Source organism: Artemia franciscana, chromosome 19 (assembly GCF_032884065.1).
Source record: "Artemia franciscana chromosome 19, ASM3288406v1, whole genome shotgun sequence".
Taxonomy (NCBI): Eukaryota; Metazoa; Arthropoda; class Branchiopoda; order Anostraca; family Artemiidae; genus Artemia; species Artemia franciscana.
Window position 1 is genome coordinate 30,210,156 of NC_088881.1, and position 26,959 is coordinate 30,237,114.

Consider the following 26,959-nt stretch of genomic DNA (forward strand, 5'->3'; position numbering starts at 1 on the left):
GGCTCGACTCTGTAAGCTCAGCCAGAGTCAACCCAGATCTAAATGGGTACCTGGAGAAATCTGGGGGAGGTAAGCAGGAAGGGTGTGCAAAAGCACAGGATGGCTGGCCCCCAGCCACCCATTACACTTCCTGGCTGAAGGGCCACAAAACGGAGATCGGCACCATTGGTTTGGACCTTAAGGGTCTAATGCCATTATATACATTAAATTTACTCATGTTCTAAAAATGATTGTAATCTGTATGAAGCATCGTTCCAGGTTCACAGTCAATTAGTATTAAAACTTGAAATAAAAACATATTAAATTGAAATTTCAGCCTGGAACGAGTGTAAGTGTAGGGTTAGTCCAGTACATAAGGAGACATGTTAAGAAGACAGTTCTTACCTCATAATATGCAGAATAATCCCAGTATGTAGAGAGAGGACCCTTATCTTCACTTCTTTCACTGTTGTACAAACTTTTTCAACAAAATTTAGAAAAATAAACATGTATTCGACTGCATTTTTCGTTTTTGAATAATCTATATTCGCAGTTAAACACCATCAGCGCCATCCACCAAAAACATATTAATAGCCAAATACTGATAAATTAGGTTAAGTTAGGTTGGTTTAAGTTAGATTAGACTAGTTATATTGCACTTGGGTGTTGGTTTACAAACGATTTTCAAAACTTAGAGAATAGACGCAAATATTTAAAAATACGATAGAAAAACTGGAAATACAAGGAAAATATGAGAAGATAACGGTTCTACCCCAGCAAAATATGTCAACTAGGATTATTCTTCATATGTTTCCTTAATATTTCTTCTTACCTTTTTCTTTTTTACTTTTTTCTTACCTCTTTGCGGGTAAGTGAACTCGATAATAAAAAAAAAAGGTCATTGCTACTGCTTTTTCATATTCACAACTGCTTCTTTTGTGATTAAGCAACTGGTTATCAAAGATTTTGAGTTTGGAACAGGAATAAAATAGGGAGACAAGGGGGGGTCCAGACAGAAATTTAATTTATTTCCTGCACTCTTTTACTGGATGTTTCAAGTTCCTAAATTTATGCCAAATAGAAATAGGCTAACTACGATTTGTCAGGTTGTTTTTGTTGTTTTTTTTTTTCGTTTTTTACCAGGGGGATTTTATAACCAATGGTCATAAAATATTAGAAGAGGAATCATTCCAATGGAAACTAAAAGTTATAATGTCCTTCTTGAGTAACAAAAGAGATCATGCCAACGGGAACTGTCAATTTCTTATATGCTGTTAAAACGACGATAATTTTAGCCCAAATAGAGCAAACTACGATTTGAAGGACTTAAGATCCAGGGTTGTGGAGTCAGTAATAAGTGATAACCGACTCCGATTCCAACTCCTACTCCAGACATTTTCAATATACCGACTCCTAAAACTTTGCGAACATTCTACTTTTTAAACAATTAAAACTTTAGCGTAAAGACCTGGGGATTGCGGAAGGGACAACCCATTTCATATACGGAGTAATTGCTGTTCGTTTTAAGTTTTAATGTCACTCCTTACTTTCAGTTAAAAAGATTTTTTTATTTAATTGAAGATAAAATCCAACCTTACAAAAGCTCTGGAGCTGCAAAAACGGTTTTGGCTCTCAGCCAATTTAAGTGGTAGCCAACCGATGAAAGGCTAGATTCAATGGCTTACTGGTGCTAAAATTTTCAATCCGTTTGTGGAGGAAGTTATTTTTAGCTATTGCTTCTTTAGGGTTGAAAAACTAGTGCTTCGTTAAAGATTGAAAAAGAAGATTTGAAAAGAGATTCACAGTTTCCCTCAAAATGTTTGTCCGACTTTTAAAAACGTAACAAAAATGGATATAAACAAATTTTGTGATGTATTTTTAAATTATTTTTAGGAAATCCCCCCCCCCCCCGAAAAAAAACTAGGATACGGTTCTGGTCAAAAGATAAACAGCCATTTAGTATCATTTTTTTAAGGAACATCTTTCTTCTTTTTTTGTTTTTTTTTTACAAATTTTTAACAGTCTAATTTTTTGTGTCTTGACTATATTAAACTCAAGAATTGCCACTCCTCGAGTGGAATAATCTTGCAAACAGAATGGTTTGGCTTGTAGTTTTCAGAGTTTCCTAGTGTGGCAACCTATCTTTTCCTATCATGACACCTAATCTAGGAGGTTTTGTAGATCTATAATGGATTTTAGACTTAGACAGGTACATCTGCACAAACAATTTTGGCTCTTGGCCAATTGAAGATCTGACCAATCGGTGAAGTGCACTAGCTCAACGGCTTACAGTAGTTGGCATCTTTATCTTCCCAATGGGAAAGCTGGCATTATGCAGAAAGTTAGTTTTTTAGCTACTCTTTCACTAGTCAACAGATAAAAATTTAAAGTTACTAAATTAAAATAGACAATAAAAAAAATTAATGAAAAATTGTAAACCTGATTTTCTCTCTTTCGAGTAGTCTAGCTTTTAAGGAATTATTGGCAAAAAGCCAAAAGCTCTTAGGAGGTTTTATAAAAGGGTAAATAGAGTTGTGAAACTCTTTTTCATATCTAAAATAGAAATAGTGAGTGCGAGTTACTAAATATCGTTTATATATAATTAATTTTGTTTAAAACCTCTTAGGAGAGTTTTGACAGAAAGATACTGATTTATCTTATCGTGGAAGATTATATCTAGGATAAATATAGGGTTTATAATTATCCAGAATAAATAAAGCCATTACCTAATTTAGCAAGAACCTTCTAAGGGTTCGAAATTTGACATAGTAATCCGCTGGCCTATGGCATTCCTTTTTGTAATAGCATTATCGTTTATAACAAGCTATGAAGTTCGTTGTAAATCTCTCTTTTCTTTTAAAGAAATTATAAAAAAAAACTTTATCGGTAGTTAAAAGAATATAAAGTGAATATAAATCACAGGTTTAACAGAAAAGCTGCAGCTTAAGGATTTTTTGAAATGGCTTATTAATCTTTGCGAGGCCCAAAAAAAAAGACAGCATCTCCTTCCTCTTCTTGTTTGAATTGTTTGAGAGACGCTGTCACATAACCTCATCACCAGAATCAGATTCTGGGCCATGCAACAGGTTAAAAAACTCTTAAAAATCTTAACTCTGAAATAGGTAAAGTTTATGTTCTTAAAAAAGCAAATAAAAATTTAAGGTACAGATTTTGAGAATTTTCTTTGGGGAAAAATTGGTTTAAGGTACAGATTTGCTATTAGCAAGATCTCGAGTTTCGCAAGGAAGACACAGCTTAAGAACTTTCTAAAAACTCGTCAGAGGAGCATGAAAATACAACCTAAACCCCATAGATGGTTACACTCATAAATGCTTATATATCTAAGTTTAAACAAATATTCTGTCCTGTAATGGCGACGCGGGTTTGACCTCAGCTTGGTAATATAGGACCCAGAGTTCAAACTCGGCTGCAGCACTATACTGCAGGGCTCGGAATTTGATTCTGGTGGTAGTATTATGCAAAAACGACTCCATACTAACCCAAACAAGATGACGAAAGAATCAGCACCATCTAGCATTGCCCAGCAAAAGGAGCAACGATATCTCCTCAGACTTAGGGCTTATTTCAGAGAAAAGAATGAACGATGTCCTGTAGTAGCGCAGTATGTTTGGCCTCAGCTTGGTAACACGGAACCCAGAGCTCGAACTCACATGCAACACTATACTGCAGGGCTCGGAATTTGATTCTGGTGGTAGTATTATGCAAAAACGATTCCATACTAATCCAAAGAAGATGAAGAAAGAATCAGTGCCATCTAGCATTACCAGCAAAAGGAGCAACGATATCTCCTCAGACTTAGGGTTCATTGATGAGAAATGAATGAACGTTTTCTGTAGTAGCGCAGTATATTTGTTCTCAGCTTGGTACCACGGGACCCAGACTTCTAACTCAGCAGCAGCAACATACTGCAGGGATCAGAATTCGATCACTGGTGATGTAAATATGCGAAAAGGTCTCCAAACTCATGAAGCAAGAACAAAGAAGTACACATTCTTATAAACTTCTGAAAGTACATATTTATCTAAATATCTTACAGACCTTTCTCAACAACCTCAAAGACAATATTCTTATAGATTAAATTTCAGATAGGTCAATAGTTTATGTTCCATAGGCTAAATAAAGTACTTACATGTTCCGAATCATCCATTAAACTGAAAAAGATTTCACTCACTAATTCATCTTGAACTAAAAGCCTTAAAAATTGTAAGTCTTTGGACTCTGTTTTAATTGTAGCTGCAACACCTAAAGCCCCTTTAGCCATTTTAGCTAAAAAGGCATAAGTTTTTATTTTTATATGAGTATAAGGGTGTGCCATCATTTTCATCACTATTTGTCTAGCTTTATCAAGATAATCATCACTTTCATCTTTGTATATAAGACATTCCAAAAGGGTGTCTACACTTTCAACGATAATCCCGATTTGAAAACTAAGTACTAAAAGACTTTCTTCAACACTTGAAATCAACTCATTTTTAGTAAATATCTGGCTGCGATATATAACTGATGAAAATGAGTAAAACAAATTTGCAATTTGCATTATTTCACCGCACTGTGTTGCCAATTCTTCATTGTTTGTTTTCAGAAAATTATCGATATAACTCCATTGGCGGGGGTGTTTCAGCTTGAAACCATGATTCAGAAGGACCAATGAGAATTCTTCAGACAGCTCCGTAGGAACTACCAACAAAGCTCCGAATTCTGTTACAGTCGCAGGTAGCAGCTCGCAAAGAATCATTATCAAAGTATAATAGCGTCTAAATAACCTTATGGCTTCGATTTCTTCACAGTTTAAGACTTCTGATCGGAGCTCTCTGAAATAAGATAACAAATGTTACTATTGAACTTGAAAACAAAACTATCAAAAATAGGCAAAAAACAAACCTTTAAATAAAAAAATATCTTTGAAAAAAAAAATCAAAATAACATAGAATTTTAGAAGTTAAAAACAAACTATCTCTTACGTTACTAGCTTAACTCGAAGTGTTGCAGCAGCATTTGGTAGGCTTCGCCGACAAAAAGACGCGGGAGCAACAATTGTTTCCTACGCCATTGATTGAATGCCGTTGTTGTCAACACTACAAAATCTTAAAAATGGTATGTCCCAAGAAGTATAAAGAAACAAAACCAAGTTATGACACGTTCCTTAAAGAAAGTTTCTACAATGTGGTGCATTCCTAAAACAGCTTTATTTTTTATTTTCTGACATCCCATCATTATTGTTAGTTCTACAATCAAGACCGTATCCAGGGGGTTGGGGGTTGGGGGTTTGACCCCACCCTCACCCCCCACTGTACATCTGACTCGTAAAAACATAACAAACATGGCTATCAACAAATTTTATATGTGTTTTTTTAGTTTTTTTTGCGTACCCCCCTACTCCTCCCCGAAAAAGTCTTTTGTAAAACCCTCCGAAACAAAATCCTGGATACGGCCCTGTCAACAATGTACCACATATACAAGCTATTCCTCGACTGTCCAGCCAAAAATCATAACACCCAGCATATTTTATGCTGTTATTTCTAAAATTGCGAGCACATACAAGCCAAGGCGTCACTATTTTAGCAGACTAAATAAAAAAGCAAGTCTTTTCAACTGAAAGTAAGGAACAATATTAAACTTATAACAAACAGAAAGTATTACGTATACGAGGGAGTTGCTCTTCCTTATCACCTCGCTCTTTACGCTAAAGTTTTTTAGTATTTAAAAGAAAAATTTAAGGAGTCGTTCTTAAAGAGCGGGGACAGAATTCAAATTTTAGCGTAAAGAGCGAGATGTTGAGGAAGAGCAACTCCCCTTATATACATAATAATTTCTGCTCGTTTTAAGTTTTAATGTTGCTCCTTACTTCCAGCTGAAAAAAACGCGTATTTTTATTTAATTTCTGATCTTATTTAAATAACGCCAGAAAATCTGGTTAGATATCCACAGAAAAATCCCTCTTCCCCATGGATTTATTCTCTAGACAATCACATCCTGGTGAATATTTACCCCGAACAATTACCCTTAACATCTTCACGCGTAAAACTGAGTTGGCAAACAGAAAGCTAGACATTTCGACGAATGTCGTATGTGAATTCTGGCCAATTCCCCCATTGCAAATTTCCCCGGAAAAATTTAATCCTTGGAAACTTCCCTCTCCAAGGAAAACTATCCCTGTGAAAAATCCCAGCAGCAAAAAATCTCCCCCCCAATCAAAAAAATTGTGCATACATATTAATAACAAATACTATACGTAAAAAATGGTAAATTTTTTTAACTTAAACCTTTCCCTGGGGGCTGGTGGGGAGTCATGATATCCCCAAAGGCGTGGTTATTCGGCCTTTCAACTATGCTGAACACAAAAGCTATCTCATAATTTTGATCATATTATATTGAGAAACAAAGGAGTGACGGAAGGGGCTTAGTTGCCCTTCAATTTTTGGCCGCTTAAAAAGAGCACTAGAACTTTTAATTTTCGTTCGAATGAGCACTCTCCCGATATTCTAGGATCACTTGGTCGATAAGATCACCCCTGGAAAAAAAACACATAAACACACATCCGTGATCTTTCTTCTGGCAAAAAATACAGGATTCCAGATTTTTGCAGATAGGAGCTTGAAACCTCTACAATATGGTTCTCTGATACACGGCATCTGATTGTGTTATTTTCATTAAGATTCGTTGACTTTTAGGGGGTGTTTTTTTTTCCTGTTTTGAGAATACGACAAATTTCTTCAGGCTTGTAACCTTTAACGGGTACGACTAAACTTAATTAGACTTATATATTTGAAATCAGCATAAAAATCCGACTCTTTTGATATATCTATTGGTATCAAAATTTCATTTTTTAGATTTTCGGCTATTATTGAGCCGGGTCGCTCCTTACTTACATTTCATTATCCCGAACTGTTTGAAAATAAAATACCTGTAGTAGTGTCCTACCTATAGTTATGAGATGGGCATCTTTTTAGTTCAATTACACTGTTGTAGTAAATGATCCATAGAGGGTCATCTGAAATAGCATGAGATTACGAGAAAAATGAATTATGCATATTTTTTGTTGTGAAATTTAGTTACAAAACTAGTCTTTTGAAAGCGAATAGTTTTTGAAGTACATTATAGAACGGGTGCATTCGAGTGATGTGAAGACTGGAAAAAGTCTAGGGCTAAACGGAAAGCCCATCAGCGATTGGGGTGGGGAGATGTCATAAAGAAAGAATTAAGGGAAATAGGAACTTCCTTGGAGGGTGTAAGAATAGAGGCTTTGAATAGATCGAGATGGAGGAGGAGCGTGCGCAGCTGTGTTGGCCTAGGGCGGCTTGATGCAGCGGTGAGTAGTTAATAGCGGTAATAAAAGTTATGAAGAAAATGTTTTGAAAACGGATATTAATGTGAAAAGAGTCCCAAATCGGCAGTAGAAATTGGTAAGGGAAACCGGCCAGGCCAACAAAGGAGGGGAAGAGGCTAACCCTTCCAACTCTTTAACCTATTTAATCCGTTAACCTAGATATCCCTCTTACTCCTTTTTAACCCTTTTGACTCCTCATTTAACGCTTTCAAACATTTTTTTAGTAGCTTTAAAATGCAACGTTTAAATTCAACTTAAAAAAATTTTTCTTCCTTTAGAAAAATCCTGTTTGGAATTTTCATAGCCTTTTTCGTTAGTGCAAACTATGTAAAAAAAAATTCTTTTTGAGCTTTAGAATTTAAAATGTTTATGCTTCACTTAAAAAAAAAAAATCATTTTATCATCAAGAAAATTTTGAAACTTTGGAACGCAGTGTTTATATTAAATCTTTTTTTACACTAAAAAAAACTTTTTGGAACTTTAATATCTTTTATGCACCTATGAATTTTGCAATGTGTTTTTAAGTGGAACATTAAATTAAAAACGTTTGTACTTCAATTACAAAATGAAAATTTATTTTACCTTAAAAAATATCAATGTTGGAACTCGTAACTTTTTTTCATTTCCATAAATTTTGAAAAAAAAAATTTCGTACCAACAATTTTTTTACGATCGTTTCTGTAACTAAGCGTAAAGTGTTAATGCTTCAAACTAAACATAAACTTTAAGAACTTTCCTAGCTTTTTTGCAATTTTTTTAACATCAAATTTCGTGTTTTCTAATTATAAAATACAATATACACTAAAAGCTTGAAAAAAAATCTCGCAATCTCAAAATGTTAATCAGACGACATTGGGGGAAGAAGGCAACGGGGAAGGGGGCTAGCTGGCCTCCAATCTTTTTGGGCACTTAAAAAGGGCACTAAAACTTTCAATTTCACTTCGAGTGAGCCCCCTTCTGATCTTCTAGGACCGTTATTTCGGCACGATCAACCCAGAAAAAAACCAAATAAACACACATCCATGATCTTTCTTCTGGCAAAATACAAAATACCACATTTTTGCTCTCAAAATTCCACACTAGGGTTCTCTGACATACTGAATCTGATAATTTGATCCAAGTCCTCAACTCTTAGGGGGCCTTTCCCTCCTTTCTCGAAAATCAAGCATATTTCCTTAGGATTGCATCTTTTGATGAGCAACTCTAAACTTGATGAATCTTATATATTTGGAACCAGCATAATAAGTCGATTACTTTGATGTATTTATTGATATAAAATTATATTTTTTACAGTTTGCGTTACTATTGAGCCGCATTCTTCCTTAATGCAGTTCGTTACCACGAACTGTTTTGATTGCATTATTACTCCGATGGCCAAGAAACTTTAAAAAAAATGTTGACTTCACTCTTGCGAAAGATTTAGGCTTAACCCCCCCCCCCTTCCCCGAGGCCTCCATAATATTTCAAATACTTTTTGAGCTGACTGAAATTAGAAACCAGTTTTAAACTTTAAATTACGATCGTTATTAATAAGTGGCGGATTTCACAACTGGGAGGAGAGTTATCCATAGGGGAACTTGCTGGGGGGAAATGACCACGCGGGATTCTTACCAATAATTGCAAAGTTAAAATTATGATCTTTATTAATAAGCGGGGGGATTTTTTGTGGAGGAGAAGTTTTTACGGGGATTTTCCTTGAATTTTATTTCTCTTGAGATCCGCACAATGTGCGATAGGTAGGCTAGCCTTCATCTGCAAGCGCTCAAACAAACGCCAAAAAAGTTGAAGTTGTTTCCTCAAACAGGTAGTTGAGTGCACTAAATTGATAACCTGTAAAGTCTCCTTTGAAAATTTTCTCTGATGTTTGTTTTAAAGACTTAATCAAATTAGCCTCTGAATACTTTAATTGCCTGCCATTGAGGAATAGCATTTAATTACATTTAAATACATTACTGTCATACTTATTCATATTGGTTTATTCATTGTATAGGCAAATGTCTCATTAATAATTAATCAAATTCACATTTTGCATCCTTGTCAAAACGGAAATGATAAAAATCTGTTTTACTCCACTGATGAAACCGAAAGGACCCCTAGTAAAAGAACTAGTTGACATTTATAGTTCCAAGGAGTCACATCAAGCTAAAAATGAAATTAAATTTTGGGTTTCTCTCTTGTTTCATGTGCGGTTGCTGCAAATCAGCTGAAAATAAAAGCAAAGTTAAAAAAAGAAACAGTAAAAGTAGTGGAGTTTCATCAGTTCCAAGAAGGAGTCGTGCAAGAAATGTACCCGTAAGGCCTAGAAGAAGGTTAAGGCAACAGTCAATATCGGGTCTAAGCAGGGTAGAGTTGCAAAAAGTGCTGAAACTGAGAATGCAGCAACACAAATACAGAGAAGAATTGCGAAAATTTGTGTTAATTAAATCCGCTTTTAATTACGTTATAAATCAATGGTAAAAAATGTGAGTTGCCTTTTTTTGTTTTTTAATTGATATGTATATATATATATATAACGAAACTTGTTGCGATATTTTATAACAGATTTTTTAATGAATAAAAAATAAATCTTTTCTTATTCAATTTATAACCATTTTGTCAATAGGTATTATAATAAGGCAGGTATATAAGTCGGGTAAAATTCTAGTTTAGCTGCTTTTTGCTATCTTGGAAAGGGGTTAGGTTAGAAACCTACTTATCCTCTAGATGGAGTGGAAGCAGGTACTTCAAAATAACTTCCTGGGACATTATTTAAGATTCATCCCTGAAAGTTTCATTTTCCAAACCCCTTTCCAAGATAGCAAAAAGCAGCTAAACTAGAATTAAAAAAAAAAACGACAAATCCTGTTTGCATGCCTATACCAAGCTATTTAAGTTGGGGAATACACGCTTAGAAATAGTACCCCTGTCTTCACTTGCCTTTTCGAGCGAAGTTGGCTATTGGACGGGATTCTTACTATGAATAGACCTTAAGGGAAGCGTTGAATGGCCACTTGTACTGGCAGTACTTGGCCAAATTCACCTGAAAAAGGCAAATCTCACTCAAACAACGCATGAAGTTGGAGGGGTGGCTTTACAAATGGACGGGTTATGTCAGCTCTTTTGTATCGTCTGTGGTATATTCATAGAGGATGTAAGCATAGCTTATCCTAAGCTTTTTTTTGAAAAAACACAAATCATGTACTAACATTGCTTGCTATTTGTCTTTGTCGTGTGGCAGTCTCGAAGAGCTATGCCCAAGGCCGTATCCAGGGGGGCGGGGGATTTGAACCTCATCGAAATGTTTGCCCGACGCGTAAAAATGTAAAAGAAATAAATATAAAGTAATGACATTTTTTATGCGTTTTAAAGTTTTTGGACCCCCCCCCCCCACCAACGAAAAAAAACTCATTTGTAGAATCCCCTCAAAAAAAAACCTTGATACGACCCTGGCAATGCCTATCCAACAAACACAAAACAATTGTTCCTCCTGAAACCTTTGTGATGAAGGGCATCCATAAATTTTTCAAAGAACTTATTTAGCCAACGGGTCCCCTTCGTCGTCAGCACAGCGGCCCGGTATTGCCAAGCAGAGATCGTTCTACAATACCACCACAGATATGGCTAAAAGGAAAATTAAGGCCGTGATTAAGTGAACTGATGGAACTCGAAAATCCCATGTTAAAATTGAGAATTTATATTTAAAAGTACTCAAGTATTCATTGGCGGAAGATACCGCTTTTATATATCAGGCCGTAGCTTCTTGAAGATGCTACAAAATGTTTGCTAGGATTTTGCTCTATTTCCTCTAATGGCTTAGAAATCTTAGGAAATGTCTAGCTCTTTTTCACCAGTGTACTCTATGAAGGATATTGCTTTAAGAACAAAATCGGTACTATCTTGAGCAGAAGACAATAACCTATAAGATGATTGCAACCATTTGTCGATGTATTTTCCTGTTTTTGAACAGTCCCATAGAATATTTTCAGCTACATGAAATTTTTACAAGTTTTTTGCCAGAAAGAATCGTTTCAGATCGCCGATAACACCCCGAGAGACGAGTTTGACAAGCTGGCATAATTAATCTGCCTTTTCCGCCAATCAATAAGTGCTATTTGAAGGGTTTTTGACAATCGACGGTCCCTAGAGAATTGAGAGACAGAAGGCTACCCTAACTTAAAAATGGATGTTTTCAAGTTCACTTAATCACGGCCTTAATAATATAAGCAGCCCAGAGTGTATGAGGAGGAGCTATATTTAATCTCCGCCCCCTCATTCCTGAAAAGACCAATGACATCCATTACCAGCATTTAGTTATGCATCGCACTTTCTTGAAAAAAAATTGTGGAGATCTAAGAGAATCTTGCAGGCTCCTCCTTGAGAAAATTTTTACTAGGCAACTTTAGACCCACTAAAAAAGAAAAAAAAAACACAACCGAGAAATTAGAAACAAATTAATTGATAACAAACTATCTATAAGTTACATATTTTTTTAAGGAGAGTCAGGGCTATATACAGGATTTTTCAGGGGGGGGGGGGGGTAAATATATATATTTGTATTGTTTTTACGAGTCAGACAAACATTTTGGGAGAGGAATCAAACCCCCTGAAGTCAATGACACAAAGAAATCTTGTACTTGTATGATATACCCCCTGCATTTCAAGCTGTTCATGCATTGACGCACTGTAAACCGGTTTCTTCCGCTAGTTTCTTTCAACTTATCGTAAAAAAAAGACAAAGAGAATTGACAGAATAGATGAGAAATATACAATTTAAACTTTATATTTGGACATTACATATTTGGGTGGGAGTGGGGGGTAAAGTTGTTGGATAGTGTGAAGAATGAAAACAATTCTTACTTCACAATATGAGAAGAATTATAGCAAACACATTATGCATGCAGACCCACTGTACTTTACCCCCCCCCCCCTCTAGTACAAATATGTATCCCAAATTTGTTTCTGAAGTATTATATTTTTATCATACTTACGTATATTTTATTAGGATTAACCTAACTTCACTTCTTGAGATGCAGGGGATATATCATACAAGTACCAAAAATCTTTGCCGTAGATACCTGATAACACCGTATGGAGGGAGTATTGTATGCTACCGGTCTCCAACAACCCCTAAGAAATACGATAATAATCTTGAGATAACTGTTTTCTTCGGATAGTCAAATGATCCAATTAATATGCGTCTGGGTATGATATAATCCTCACAGCTCCGTGGGCAACGGCCACAAATTAAAAAAAATGCCAACTGCTTACAGAAAGGTTTGAAGTAGGAAAAGGTGCAATATTTGGTCTTGGGCAAGACTGTATCCAGGATTTTTTGTTCGGGCGGGGGGGGACAAAAACTTTAAAGAACACACATCAAAAGTTTGTTTAAAAATGCATTTTTATTTTGTTCTTACGAGTCAGACATTACATTTCAGGGGGAGGGGGAAGGATTCGAGCCCCTGACTCCCTTCCCCCTAGATACAGCCTTGGGTGTCCAAAATAGCGTTTTTGTTCTGCAGTAGTAAAAAGAATTGATGAGAAGTCAATCTTTGAGATCGGGCCATTTTGACTAGTCAGATAAAAATAAAATAAACAACCTAAATTCGTTCTTACGAGTCAGACATTACATTTAAGGGTGAGGGGGAGGATTCGAGCCCCTGAACCCCTTCCCATCTAGATACAGCCTTGGGTGTCCAAAATAGCGTTTTTGTTCTGCAGTAGTAAAAAGAATTGATGAGAAGTCAATCTTTGAGATCGGGTAGTCAGATAAAAAAAATAAGTAAAACGACCAAAATTCCCAAGTCCACTTACAAGGTTTTAACGCCCAAGTTTATGATTGACTCTTAGTTTTATACCCTTACGAGAATTTTCTCGAAATTAATTATTACTAATTAATAATTTATGAATTAACTAATTTATGAAATAAATTAACTAATAATTTGACCAATGAAACAAATAAAAATGCGGCATTGCCATCGAATTCCATTTAGCTTTTCTAGAAACCAATTAGACGAAATCAAAAAATGAAAACAAATATATGTCTATGTGTCCTGTATGCATTACTACAATGTTCATCCACCAAGAAACTGAAAAAAAAGTTGTTGAGCACACTCTTGCGAAGGTTTTAGGCATAAAGTCCCTCACCCCTTCAAGGCCCTAGTAGTGGTAGTAAGTAACCGAATTAACGACACTTTTTGACTATTAAGATCCCTGCGTCGGCCCAGCAGCGTGTTGCTACATAAAGGTTCAATCTCTGGGTCCACTATTACCAAGCTATTATCAAACATACTGCGCCCCCAACATGAACCTTCAATGCCCTTGTAATAAATCGAACCTATACAAACCTATTAGATATAATTCAAAAGCTATACACCCATTGTCTATCATTATTAGACAGGGAACAGTGTCATGTCCCAACGCACCTCATTAACACATCTGCAACATGAAGGTAATATCCTGTAATGGGTTATGATTCGGCACAAGAGCCTCCCGCCATTAAAAAATGTCCCTCTTGCGAAGATTTTAGGCATAAAGTCCCTCCCCCTTAAGACCGTAGTAGTGGTATTCAGTGACCGAATTAACGAAGCTTCTTGACTACTAAGATCCCTGCGTTGGCCCAGCAGCGTGTTGCTACATGAAGGTTCAATCTCTGGGCCCACTATTACCAAGCTATTATCAAACATACTGCGCCCCCAACATGAACCTGCAATGCCCTTGTAATAAATCAAACCTATTAGATATAATTCAAAAGCTATACACCCATTGTCTATCATCATTAGACAGGGAACAGTGTCATGTCCCAACGCACCTCATTAACACATCTGCAACATGAAGGTAATATCCTGTAATGGGTTATGATTCGGCACAAGTGCCTTCCGCCATTAAAAAATGTCCCTCTTGCGAAGATTTTAGGCATAAAGTCCTTCCCCCCTTAAGGCCGTAGTAGTAGTATTAAGTGACCGAATTAGCGAAGCTTCTTGACAACTGCGTCAGTCCAACGTCAGGTTGCGTCGGTCCCTGCGTCAGTCCAACAGTGTGTTGCTACGGCAAGATTCGATCTTTGGGTCCCGTATTACCAAGCTCAAACTTACTGCTCCACGACATGACTCTTCAAGAACATTTTAATGTATCGAACACATTTCGAAATTAGAGACACATGAATATAAATACTTTGAATAAAGAGCACTGAGATCTTATAGCGGAAATTAATAATCCCAACCTAATTTTTCAAGTACTTTTAAATTTTAAACAACGATAGTTATTAATACGTGATGGAGATCTTTCGTGGGAGGGAAGGATGAGAATCTTTCACTGGAAAGTTTTGCACAGGGTGAATCTTCCTGGGGAAAATTTTTGCGGAGGGGAAGTTTTCTGAGGCGATTTCCTTGAATTTATTTCTTTTGAGATCTCAGCAAAGTATGTCAGTTCATTATAAATTACTTTTAAGAACATCCTCCATCCACAAGTACTCAAACAAACGTCAAAGTTGTTTCCTTAGAAGATTAAGTTGCATTAAGTGGCATTAGGTTGCATTAAGTTGAATACCTGTAATGAATCTTTAAAAAAAAATCAATGATTGTTTCAAGGACTTAATCAAATAAGCCTCTGAATACTTTAATTATTTACCATTGAGACCTTTGTTTACAGTTAAATTTTTACCTTATATTAGGTCAAATAAGGCAAAGTGTATGCAGGTATCTCATTAATAATTAACAAAATTCTAATTTGGAATGCTTCACAAAACGGAAGTGATAAAATCTGCTTTACCCGCTGATAAAACAGAAAGAATCCTAGGTCAAAGCATTAGTTGATTTTTTTAGTTCAAAGGAGTTACATCAAGTGAAAAAATGAGATTCAATTTTGAGTTTCTCTCTTGTTTCATGTTCGATGGCAGTGAATCAGCTGAATATAAAGGCGAAGTTGGACAAAGAAAAAATACTGGGGTTTCAGGAAGGAAACGTGCAAGAAATCCACCCATAAGGCCTGGGAAAAGGGTAGAAAAACAGTCACTATCAACACGAAACTTTCTGCGGGTATCAGTAGAAGAGTTAGAAATACAAATGCAGAAACACTTAAACAGTGACGAATTACGAAGATTTGTGCTAGTGAAATCCGCTTTCGATTTTTTAGTGCAGTCATAAAATTTCATCAGCACATAAAATGTGAAGAATATGACAAAGAATATTCGGTATTTTATAACGATTTGTAAATAAACATCATGAGTCCCCTTCTAATATTGCCAAAGAGAGATCGTTCTACAATGCCGCCACAAGTCTGGCTACATAAAAAAAAAGGAATTAATTTTAACAACACGATGATATTACGAAAATATATTTTAATCCCACCCCTTCCTAAAAAGACCAATAACATCCATATATTCTTAGCATTTGGTTATGCATCGTACTGTCTTGATTTTTTTCGGAAATCTAAGAAAATCTTGCAGGCTCTCCCTTGAGAAAAGTACTATTTTTTCTCTTTTTTTTACAAAGAAAGAAACTAGAGGCTAATCAAACTTCAACCAGAGGCAGTTCTTTTTATTATAACTTCATTTTCATTAGATAAATTTAGACCCACTAAAAGAGAAAAAAACTACAACCGAGAAATCAGATTGACTTTAATTGAAAACAGAATGTTTAAAAGTTACGGGTTTTTTAAAAGGGAAAGTTATGGTCGTATCCGGTATTTTACTCGGGGGGGGGGGGGGGTACGAAAACGCGTAAAAATTGTTCATATGTATTATTATGATTTACGAGTCAGACAAACATTTCGAGGGGAATGGGGGTCAAACCCCCTGAATACGGCCTTGAGGAGAAAATAGCCAAATGAAAACAAGTCAATGACACGGAAAAATCTTTGCCAGGGATACCTGATTACAACGTATGCAGGGGGTGTCATGGAAATTAGTGTTAGGGCTAATTCAGTTGAATATTATTGTTTCTATTGTCCTATTTAAGGGCTAGAAGTGATTGCGGGGATACCCACCTCCTTCCTCCGTCTTAGCCCCAGCTACCTACCCCCCAACATCCCCTAAGACATACGAGCATAACCTTGAGATAACTATTTTTCCAAATAGTCTAAAAATCCAATAAATATGCTTCCGTGTGTGACATAATGGCGACAATCCTAGGGCAAGGGCCGTAAATTTTGAAATTGCCAACTCCTTATGGATTGGTTTTGGAGTTGGAAAAGGTTGACACGTTTGGTCTTAGACATGGCTGTATCCAAAATTTTTGTTCAAAGGGGGAGGTAATTTTTTTTATAATATTCACTACAACTTACTTCACATACATTTTTATTACGTTTGAACGAGTCCAACAAATAAAAGGGTGCAAAATTCCACGACCCCTCTCCCCTTGATATAGCCTTGGTCTAGGGTGTACAAAATAGCGTCTAACTGTTAAATGTCAATTTCATAGAAATTTAGAGCTTTAAGTCAATCTTTGGGATTGGGTGATTTTAACATCTGATGTTCTGATGGGTGATTTTAACATCTGATGTCAGTTAAAAATAAATTAAAACGACCAAAGAGTTGCAATAATTTTTACTTGACTTACGACTCTTGCCAGGACGGTGCAGACGATGATAGGACTAGACACCTCCAGGTTGCCCTATCGCTTGCCAGAATCGCGACTCCTTCCAATAGGATGTAAGTTTGGGCGAGGAGCTCGTTGCCTTTGTTTTTCCGCCTAGTATGGGACGTCTTCTGAGAAGTTTCCATCCGCCCAGGTAAGGACGAAGTGAAACACAATCCGTGCTGGTGCGTCATGTGGCAGACGAAGTAGGTGGCCGTATTGGTAAACATTCTCCGACGATATTGGTCTACGCTATATCGACGGTCTAGAGGACAGATTTTGCGGCAAGCTACGTCTCCACTCCGTATAGTGGTAAGGTGTTGACTGAAGCGTAGTACATACGTATTTTTGTACGGCGGGTTATATTTGGTTTTAGCCAAATGTTGTTCAGCTTCCCAGCAAATGCTGAGGGCTTGGTAATTTCGGATGCAAGATCTTTTTCGACCGAACCATTCCTTGACAACGAAAATCCCAGGTAAGTGAAGTCCTCAACAACATCTATCGAGTTCCTCCCGATATTGACTTCCTTTACAGTACATAGAAGGGGCAACACTTTTCGCCAGTGGCAGCGAACGAACAACCAGGGCCGCATCCAGGATTTTTTCGGGGGGGATAGAAAAGAATTTTTCGGACGGGGGGGGGGGGGGGTAAAGAGAATTCTTTCAAGGGAGGGGGTGGAAAAACGCATAAAAATTTTATATTCATTTTTTTATCTATTTACGAGTCGGACAAACATTTTGATGGGGGTTCAAACTCCCTCCCCCTTGGATACGGCCTTGACCAGGACTGCCAAGTTTTTAGAATCGGGATATTTTGACTAGCGTTTAAATTAGCACAAAACTATTTTTCCAAAGAAAAAAAAATCCTCATAAAAAGGGTATCAAGCAGGTGAGCTCCATATTCCGAAGGACTTCAGGTCTAAAAAATTGACAGTCATCCATGTGGAAATAACTATAATGGGTAAATATAAACAAACAAAACTTACTGTAGAACTTCAGAAAATTGAGTTATGATTTTCTTCACATCATCAGCATCTTCACTCTCCACAGTCATGTTTTGAATATTAAATATGGGCGCAAAACATCTTAAAAGGATTTGGCTGATTTGTTGAGTTATTTGGGCTACTTTTTCGAAAACATTGGTTTCGCGAAGGCACAACCTAGACAGTTTATCCAAAACAACAAACGAAAAGTTCTTTGCCAACATCGGGAAGCCATAACCGTCTATCTGCCTCTGTTCCTGGAATTATTTAATTTTATTATATACTAGCTGTTGAGGTGGCGCTTCGCGCCACCCAAACACCTAGTTGGAGGGGGCGCTTCACCCACCCCCCAAAACCCCCGCGCGCGTAAGTTGTTACGCGCCATTTGTAGTTGTGTCCCTGTGTCCCACCTGTGAATACATATATATATATATATATATATATATAATATATATATATATATATATATATATATATATATATATATATATATATATATATATATATATATAAATTCTTCGATGTCCCATTGTCTGTGCACATAAATAGATTGTCAGGTTTACCGACTCTTGAACATGCAACATATAATTGTTCATGGGAAAAACAATCCGTATTCAGGTCTATACCTCATGATTCTAATGATTGCCCTTGAGCTTTTTTGATGGTGATTGCTAATCGAACATTCCCTGTGTCGCCGTCGTCATTTATATATCCCCCTGTTCCCCCCGGCGTCCCCGTTGTAGTTGTGTCCCGATCGTCATTTATATTCCCTGTGTCCCGGTCGTCATGTGTGTCCCGGTGTCCCAGTCTGTAATTTCTCTTTGAGTGTCCCGGTCGTCATTTATATTCCCGGTGTCTTGGTCGTCATTTGTGTCCCGGTCTGTATATACATTCGTTTTTGAATTGGTCTTTTTTTTAGTTTTTTACCTTTTTTTTAGTTATACCTCATGATTCTAATGATTGCCCTTGAGCTTTGTTGGTGGTGATTGCTAATCGAACATTCTAAAGATTGAGGTGTATGTCGTCATGAAGTTGTTTGTCGACTGACGAAATTACAGACCGGGACACAATTGACGACCTGGACACTCAAAGAGAAATTACAGACTGGGACACCGGGACACAGGGAATATAAATGACGACCGAGACACAACTACAACGAGAACGCCGGGGGCAGAGTGGGGATATATAAAGGATGACCGGGACACACGGAATGTTCGATTAGCAATCACCATCAACAAAGCTCAAGGGCAATCATTATAATAATGAGGTATAGATCTGAATACGGATTGTTTTTCCCATGGTCAATTATATGTTGCATGTTCAAAAGTCGGTAAACCTGACAATCTATTTATATGCACAGACAATGGGACAGCGAAGAATGTTGTATATTCGCAAGTTTTACATATATATATATATATATATATATATATATATATATATATATATATATATATATATATATATATATATATATATATATATATATATATATATATATATATATATATCATGAAAAGAGAAATCACCAATGCTACAGCACAAACACAAAAAAAAAAAAAAAAAAAAAAAAAAAAAAAAAAAAAAAAAAAAAAAAAAAAAAAAAAAAAAAAAAAAGAGACAGAAGGAGAAAAGGAAGACTGTTTTCCTAAATTAGTGATTAATATAGACCAGCACTTGAATGAGGCCTTAACCCTACTCATCCATACAATCACATAGGTCAAACAGCATAGCCACACACAATCAACCATAAAGAATAATCCATGGACAGGCAGTCATGTCGTCAATAAGTATAAGTCGTCATTTACCAAACAATAGAAAAAATAATATAGACAAATAATTCAGAGGCAACACCCAACATAAGGGCTCATCAGGAGAATACACTGGCCTATATAGGGTTTCGCCACTCTAAATTCCCTACCCAGCACAGTGTTGTGGCTACCACAGAATATCCATGGCATCCCCGCGTCAGGTATCACCTCCAAAATACATGCCTATGAAAAAAAAAAAAAACCAACAAATGTAAAACAACCAAGTAAAACCAAAACAAGCTTATCCTGTTAATATATCCCTCCCTTTAGCAACAATAGGTAAACTAAATATTATAAATTTTACCAAATCGCAAATATTAACACATTGCAAAAAACCTGAATGAACTAAACAATTATATAATTCATCTTTACCATGTGGCTAATTTTTTAAAAATTCCGCTCAAATAGAAACACAATTCAAAATAAAAGGCGCTGTGACAACATTTCTCGAACCTCCGAAATTAGTTAAAAATTTCTTTAAGTATTTCTAGATAATTCTTTTGATATTTATTTAAAAGTTCGTTATAATGAAAACTAAATTTTTTAAATTGCCAAGTTAATTTATTTGCAGAAAAACCTCTTGATATCAATTTTTGGCTTAAGATTTTACATCTATTTTTAAAATCAATATAATTACTACAAATCCTTGCATAACGAAGTAACTGTGAGAAAAACGCTGAATATGTGATATTTGAGTGTATATTACTTTCAGGGAAAGGGAAACTGATCACTTCAAAATCAAAATCATCCGTTTTATTATACATTTTAAAACTTAATTTATTATTATCACAAATATTAATATTTAAATCTAAGAAATGATCTTCATGACCAGCGCCATGACTAGGCTCAAGAATAAGCTCTGATGGATATATATTTTTAGAAATATCAATGAAATCCTTACAATTTAAGACCAAAATATCATCTAAATATCTTTTATTATTTGACAAAGCATGTTTTAAATTAATTGGATTATTCTTATCCATCATATATTTATATTCTAGTTGACTTAAAAACAAGTCAGCTATAAATGGGCTGGCATTCCCCCCCATGGGAATTCCCATAATTTGCTTGTACAAATCACCCCCAAATCTTATATAAGTATTGTATAAAACAAATTCCAATAACTCAAAAATCATATCCAAGCTGTAACATCTCAAGTTAACTGTAGTATTAAAGCAGTTTGTCCATATGGCTTTTTTATTATAACTGTCTATTTTTAAGAACCTTTTACTAGATAAGAGGAAAGATTTCTTTATAACAGTTTTTAAATTATCAAACACTAAATTGAGTGATAAATTAGTATACATTGTCGCAAAATCGAAAGACTCAATTCTTTTAGCTGAAACCATTGTTAAAGAATCTATCACCTGCAGTGAATTATTAACACTCCAATATGGATTAAAATTCGAAAATTTTTTAATACCAGAACAATAGGTTTTAAGTTTATTTACAATTTCCTTTAAAATTAAAGAGAGGTCAGTAGCAGCAATGCGGGTTGGACATTTAGCTGCTCCAGCAATAAACCGTGGTTTAGGGGGATTCTTATGAAATTTTACAGTCCAATATAGGAAAGGGAACTTTTTATCATTGTCATTTATTTTAATATTAAAATTTTTAAAAGTATTTCTTCAGTCTTTTCAATTAAATGCTCATCCTCTATATTTACCTTTTCATAAACATTAGTTGTGCATAACTCCCTTTTTAAGATATCACAATACAGCTTCTGACAAATTATGGCAAAATTATTATTAGCTTTATCCACTGGCACAATTACGAATTTATTCTTTAGATTAGCAATTGCTTGTTTAATCTTCGCATTATAAAATAATGATTTAGTGTTACTATTTTTTAAGTTAGAATATATTTTATTTCTTACTCTACTAATAATTAAATTCTTCCAACTTTGAAAACTCTCTTTATTTTTATTCTCTTTCTTACACCACTTATCAATAAATAAATCAAAATCATTTTCCAAGCCATCAAGAACACTCGATGGTTTCAGATGATGAGAAAGACGGAAATTTGCCCCTTTATTCATTATAATTTGAAGATCATCTTGCTTTACTATTGACAAGTCCCCTGTTATAACATGTTTGTAAGTAGGATTTACAAATGGGCCAAGTTGCTTACAATTACAAACAGGTTTCCAATTTATATCGCTATCTAGTTTTTTTAGTATTAAATTATAATTAAAAATAATTTGCCCAATAGTTTTTGAAAATTTATAAGTTAAAACTGGACTATCATTATAATTTAAATTACTAGGAAGGGCCTGTTTCACATGCCGCTGATTTAAAATTTCTGGTAAATTAATATCTTCAATCTGACGGGGACACAGGGAATGTTCGATTAGCAATCACCATCAACAAAGCTCAGGGGCAATCATTAGAATCATGAGGTATAGATCTAAATACGGATTGTTTTTCCCATGGACAATTATATATTGCATGTTCAAGAGTCGGTAAACCCGACAATCTATTTATATGCACAGACAATGGGACAGCGAGGAATGTTGTATATTCGCAAGTGTTACGCAGTTAAAACAAGAGCTAAGAGCTCATATGGCACTTTGACGAGACAAGAAGAGCCAAGAGATCATATGGTATGAGCTCTAGCAAGATTCTATGAATTAATAGATTGATTTAAAAGGAAAATAAGAGGCTTAATGTCGGTCAGGATTTAAAATAAGAGCTCTGAGTCATGATGTCCTTCTAAATATCAAAATTCATTAAGATCCGATCACCCAGTCGTATGCTATAAATACCTATTTTTTTCCAATTTTTCCTCCCCCTTTAGCCCCCCAGATGGTCGAATCTGGGAAAACGACTTTATCACTTTATCCTGAAAAGGGGAGGATAAACGCCCTAATATCAAGGATACTTCTATTTTGCTGTGAAAAGCAAACTCTCTTTACAAAAAAAAAACCAACAGTACAATTGCTAATTACTTCAAAGAGGGTAAAAAGTTAGACAGAAAATGGGCTAATAATTGGACTTGACTTGACCGGTTAATTGCATGCTGTAAAATCTCCCAAAAAAGGTTTCACACATGTATCTAGATTCTTAATAAATGTCCTACTTCTGCCAGAAATCCCAAGAAACCATGTGGAAATTAAAATTTTCAGGGGGCGGGCCCAAAGACACTCCCCCCTGCGTACGCCCCCCTAAACCACGGTTTATTGCTGGAGCAGCTAAATGTCCAACCCGCATTGCTGCTACTGACCTCTCTTTAATTTTAAAGGAAATTGTAAATAAACTTAAAACTATTGTTCTGGTATTAAAAAATTTTCGAATTTTAATCCATATTGGAGTGTTAATAATTCACTGCAGGTGATAGATTCTTTAACAATGGTTTCAGCTAAAACAATTGAGTCTTTCGATTTTGCGACAATGTATACTAATTTATCACTTAATGTAGTGTTAGATAATTTAAAAACTGTTATCAAGAAATCTTTCCTCTTATCTAGTAAAACGTTCTTAAAAATAGACACATATAATAAAAAAGCTATATGGACAAATTGTTTTAATACTACAGTTAACTTGAGATGTTACAGCTTGGATATGATTTTTGAGTTATTAGAATTTGTTTTATACAATATTTATATAAGATTTGGTGGTGATTTGTACAAGCAAATTGTGGGAATTCCCATACGAGGGAATGCCAGCCCATTTATAGCTGACTTGTTTTAAGTCAACTAGAATATAAATATATGATGGATAAGAATAATCCAAATAATTTAAAACATCTTTTGTCAAATAATAAAAGATATTTAGATGATATTTTGGTCTTAAATTGTAAGGATTTCATTGATATTTCTAAAAATATATATCCATCAGAGCTTATTCTTGAACCTAGTCATGGCGCTGGTCATGAAGATCATTTCTTAGATTTAAATGTTAATATTTGTGATAATAATAAATTAAGTTTTAAAATGTATAATAAAACGGATGATTTTGATTTTGAAGTGATTAGTTTCCCATTCCCTGAAAGTAATATACACTCAAATATCACATATTCAGCGTTTTTCTCACAATTACTTCGTTATGCAAGGATTTGTAGTAATTATATTGATTTTAAAAATAGATGTAAAATCTTAAGCCAAAAATTGATATCAAGAGGTTTTTCTGCAAATAAATTAACTTGGCAATTTAAAAAATTTAGTTTTCATTATAACGAACTTTTAAATAAATATCAAAAGAATTATCTAGAAATACTTAAAGAAATTTTCAACTAATTTCGGAGGTTCGAGAAATGATGTTGCAGCGCCATTTATTTTGAATTGTGTTTCTAACTTAGCGGATTTTTTTTAAAATTAGCCACATGGTAAAGATGAATTCTATAATTGTTTAGTTTATTCAGGTTTTTTGCAATGTGTTACTATTTGTGATTTGGTAAAATTTATTATATTTAGTTTACCTATTGTTGCTAAAAAGAGGGATATATTAACAGGATAAGTTTGTTTTGGTGTTACTTGGTTGTTTTACATTTGCTGTTGGTTTTTTTTTCTTTCATAGGCATGTATTTTGGGGGTGATACCTGACATGGGGATGCCATGGATATTCTGTGGTAGCCATAACACTTGGCTGGGTAGAGAATTTAAAGTGGCGAAACCCTATAGGCCAGTGTATTCTCCTGATGAGCCCTTGTGTTGGGTTGTTACCTCTGAATTATTTGTCTTTATTATTTTTTCCATTTTTTGGTAAATGACGACTTATACTTATTGACGACATGACTGCCTGTCCATGGATTATTCTTTATGGTTGATTGTGTATGGCTATGCTGTTTGATCTATGTGATTGTATGGATGAGTAGGGTTAAGGCCTCATTCAAGTGCTGGTCTATATTAATCACTAATTTCTGAAAACAGTCTTCCTTTTCTCCTTCTGCCTCTCTTTTTTTTTTTTTTTTTTTTTTTTTTTTTTTTTTTTTTTTTTTTTTTTTTTTTTTTTTTTTTGTGTTTGTGTGTTTGTGCTGTTTGCATTGGTGATTTCTCTTTTCATGATATATACACTTATAATATACATATACATTATAAATATATTTTTATATATATAAATACTTTTATATATTTGTGGTTTTGATTGTCAGGTGTTGCTCTTTTCTTACAGTTTTTTTTTCTACGAACTTTTTAATCCAAGGAATTGAAACTTGTTAGATGAATTTATAAACTATTATGTGATTACGGCTTAAGGGTTATTTGTGGATTGTGGCTCCGAGCTAGCATTTATCACTACTATTATATGAGGCGTGCATTGAAATATTTGGATTACTTGCAAATGAACATTTGATGAATTAAAATCGATTGACTATGTCAGGATTTTCACTTGATGGCTTATTCGGCACTTTTTTAGCTAAAATTGTCGTTTTACGCCACAATATCACAGAAATTGCTACTTTATTTTGGCAAAATATTTTACGATAATCAAATAGGTCATTAGAATGTTCAATTATGTATCTAATGTATATTTTTTCCGATCTTCTTAGACCATTGGTTTGATACGATGAACCCCTGGTGAAAAATGCAAAATTTTGTATTTTTTTGGAGGAGGTATTGACACTTATACAATAAAGTTTTACCCTCTTTCTTTTTAGCTGAATTAGGCGTCATATTCATCAAAATCTTTCACCCTTCCTCTGAAAATGGGACACATTTTCTCTGGCTTATAACTTTCGACATAGCACATTTTATATATTTATATATTATACTAGCTGACACGCTACGCTCCTCCTCCTTCCCAATATATTCAAAACTTCTCTCTTTACAATCTCTCAAGCAGTTCCCATTTCCTTAAAATTTTTCTTTACTGAAAACAACAATTTTTGGCAATCTGTCATCCTTCATCCGCAAAAAAAAAACATGCTGATTATCCTGATTATAAATATGTAAAATTCAATGCCCTCACTAAAGGCTACTGGGAGAATTAAATTTGATTAATTTACTAAAAGGGGAGAATAACCCCAAGAAAGAATCTGACCTCAAAGAAAATTTTGTTATTGAATTCAAGATGCTCAATAACCCCTTAATATGATTTTTTGATGTATGATTTTTGTTGTAAATGATAGTATTAACCAGTGGTTGTAAAACAAAGTAGCGACCGGGAATATAAATGGAACGGATCTTTGCCAACTGAACTGAACGGAACGTTGTCATACGGATGAAAGTTACGACTTCCACTCAGTGTTTCCACTTTTATGGATTTTTCCGCTGAATTTTATGTCTTTCTATGGAAAAAAGAACGTACTTATGGAATCTACGGAATACCTACGAAAAAGGCGGAATCCTATTGAAATTGTCATATTCTAACTTATGGTTCAAAGTCAAGAGGTTGCATACCCAAATTTTGAAACAATCTGATCTCTTACTTATTTTGTTTGTTGTATTGGGCAATGGTACCTTTGGTTATCAAGGTTTTTGGACAAAACCCTCTCAAAATTTATTTTTAGAACCTTACTAGCTAGCAAAAGAGAAAAAGTTTTATATCTTGGCGAAATTCTAATCTTATAACTGTGAACGATTAGGACAGAAAAAGCTGCTTGATTTTTGCAGTCATACACTTAGACCATGAGAGTTTTGTGACACCTAGTGCCTTACGGAATATTCTATCGAATCCGATATCAAATTCAATCGAATCCGAAACGGAAAATCCCATCGAATTCGAAATGAAATTCTATTGAGTTCGAAACGGAAAATCCTATCGAATCCGAAATGAAATTCTATCGAATTCAAAACTGAAAATTCGAAAATTCATATCGATTAGGACACATATCGAATTTCGAAACTTGATTTTTGCAGTCATGCACTTGGACCACGAGACTTATGTGACACCAAGCGTCTTACGGAAAATTCTATCGAATCCAAAATAAAATTTTGTCAACAAATCAATCACGCCTCCAAGATAGAAAAAAATTCAAAATTTTGCATTTTCATAGTTTGGGGGGCTTTAAATCATATAAAGGGTTATTGAGCATCTTGCATTCAATAATAAAGTTTTCTTTGAGGTCAGATTCTTTCTTTGGGTTATTTTCCTCTTTTAGTAAATTAATCAAATTTAATTCTTCCAGTAGCTTTTAGTGAGGGCACTTAAACTTGATGAATTTTCATATTTATAATCAGCATGTTTCTTTGCGGATGTATGACAGATTGCCAAAGATTGTTGTTTTCGGCCAGCCGTCCAGGGCTAAACAGAAAGAAGTCGTCCACGGTTGGGTTGGGAGGATGTCATAAAGAAAAATTTAAAGGAAATGGGAACTGCTTGAGAGATTATAAAGAGGGAAGTTTAGAATATATTGG

The 26,959-nt window shown here is 34.9% G+C and overlaps 1 protein-coding gene across 1 annotated transcript in view; it reads right to left on the reverse strand.

Annotated features, from left to right (window-relative positions):
* LOC136039537 (uncharacterized) overlaps window positions 1–26,959 on the reverse strand; it is a gene marked incomplete in the record, with an annotated part of 112,814 nt that overhangs the window by 74,928 nt on the left and 10,927 nt on the right. Inside the window, 2 exon segments of the mRNA XM_065723342.1 lie at window positions 4,130–4,811; window positions 17,864–18,117. Of these exon segments, the coding sequence (XP_065579414.1) occupies window positions 4,130–4,811; window positions 17,864–18,117 (936 nt within the window).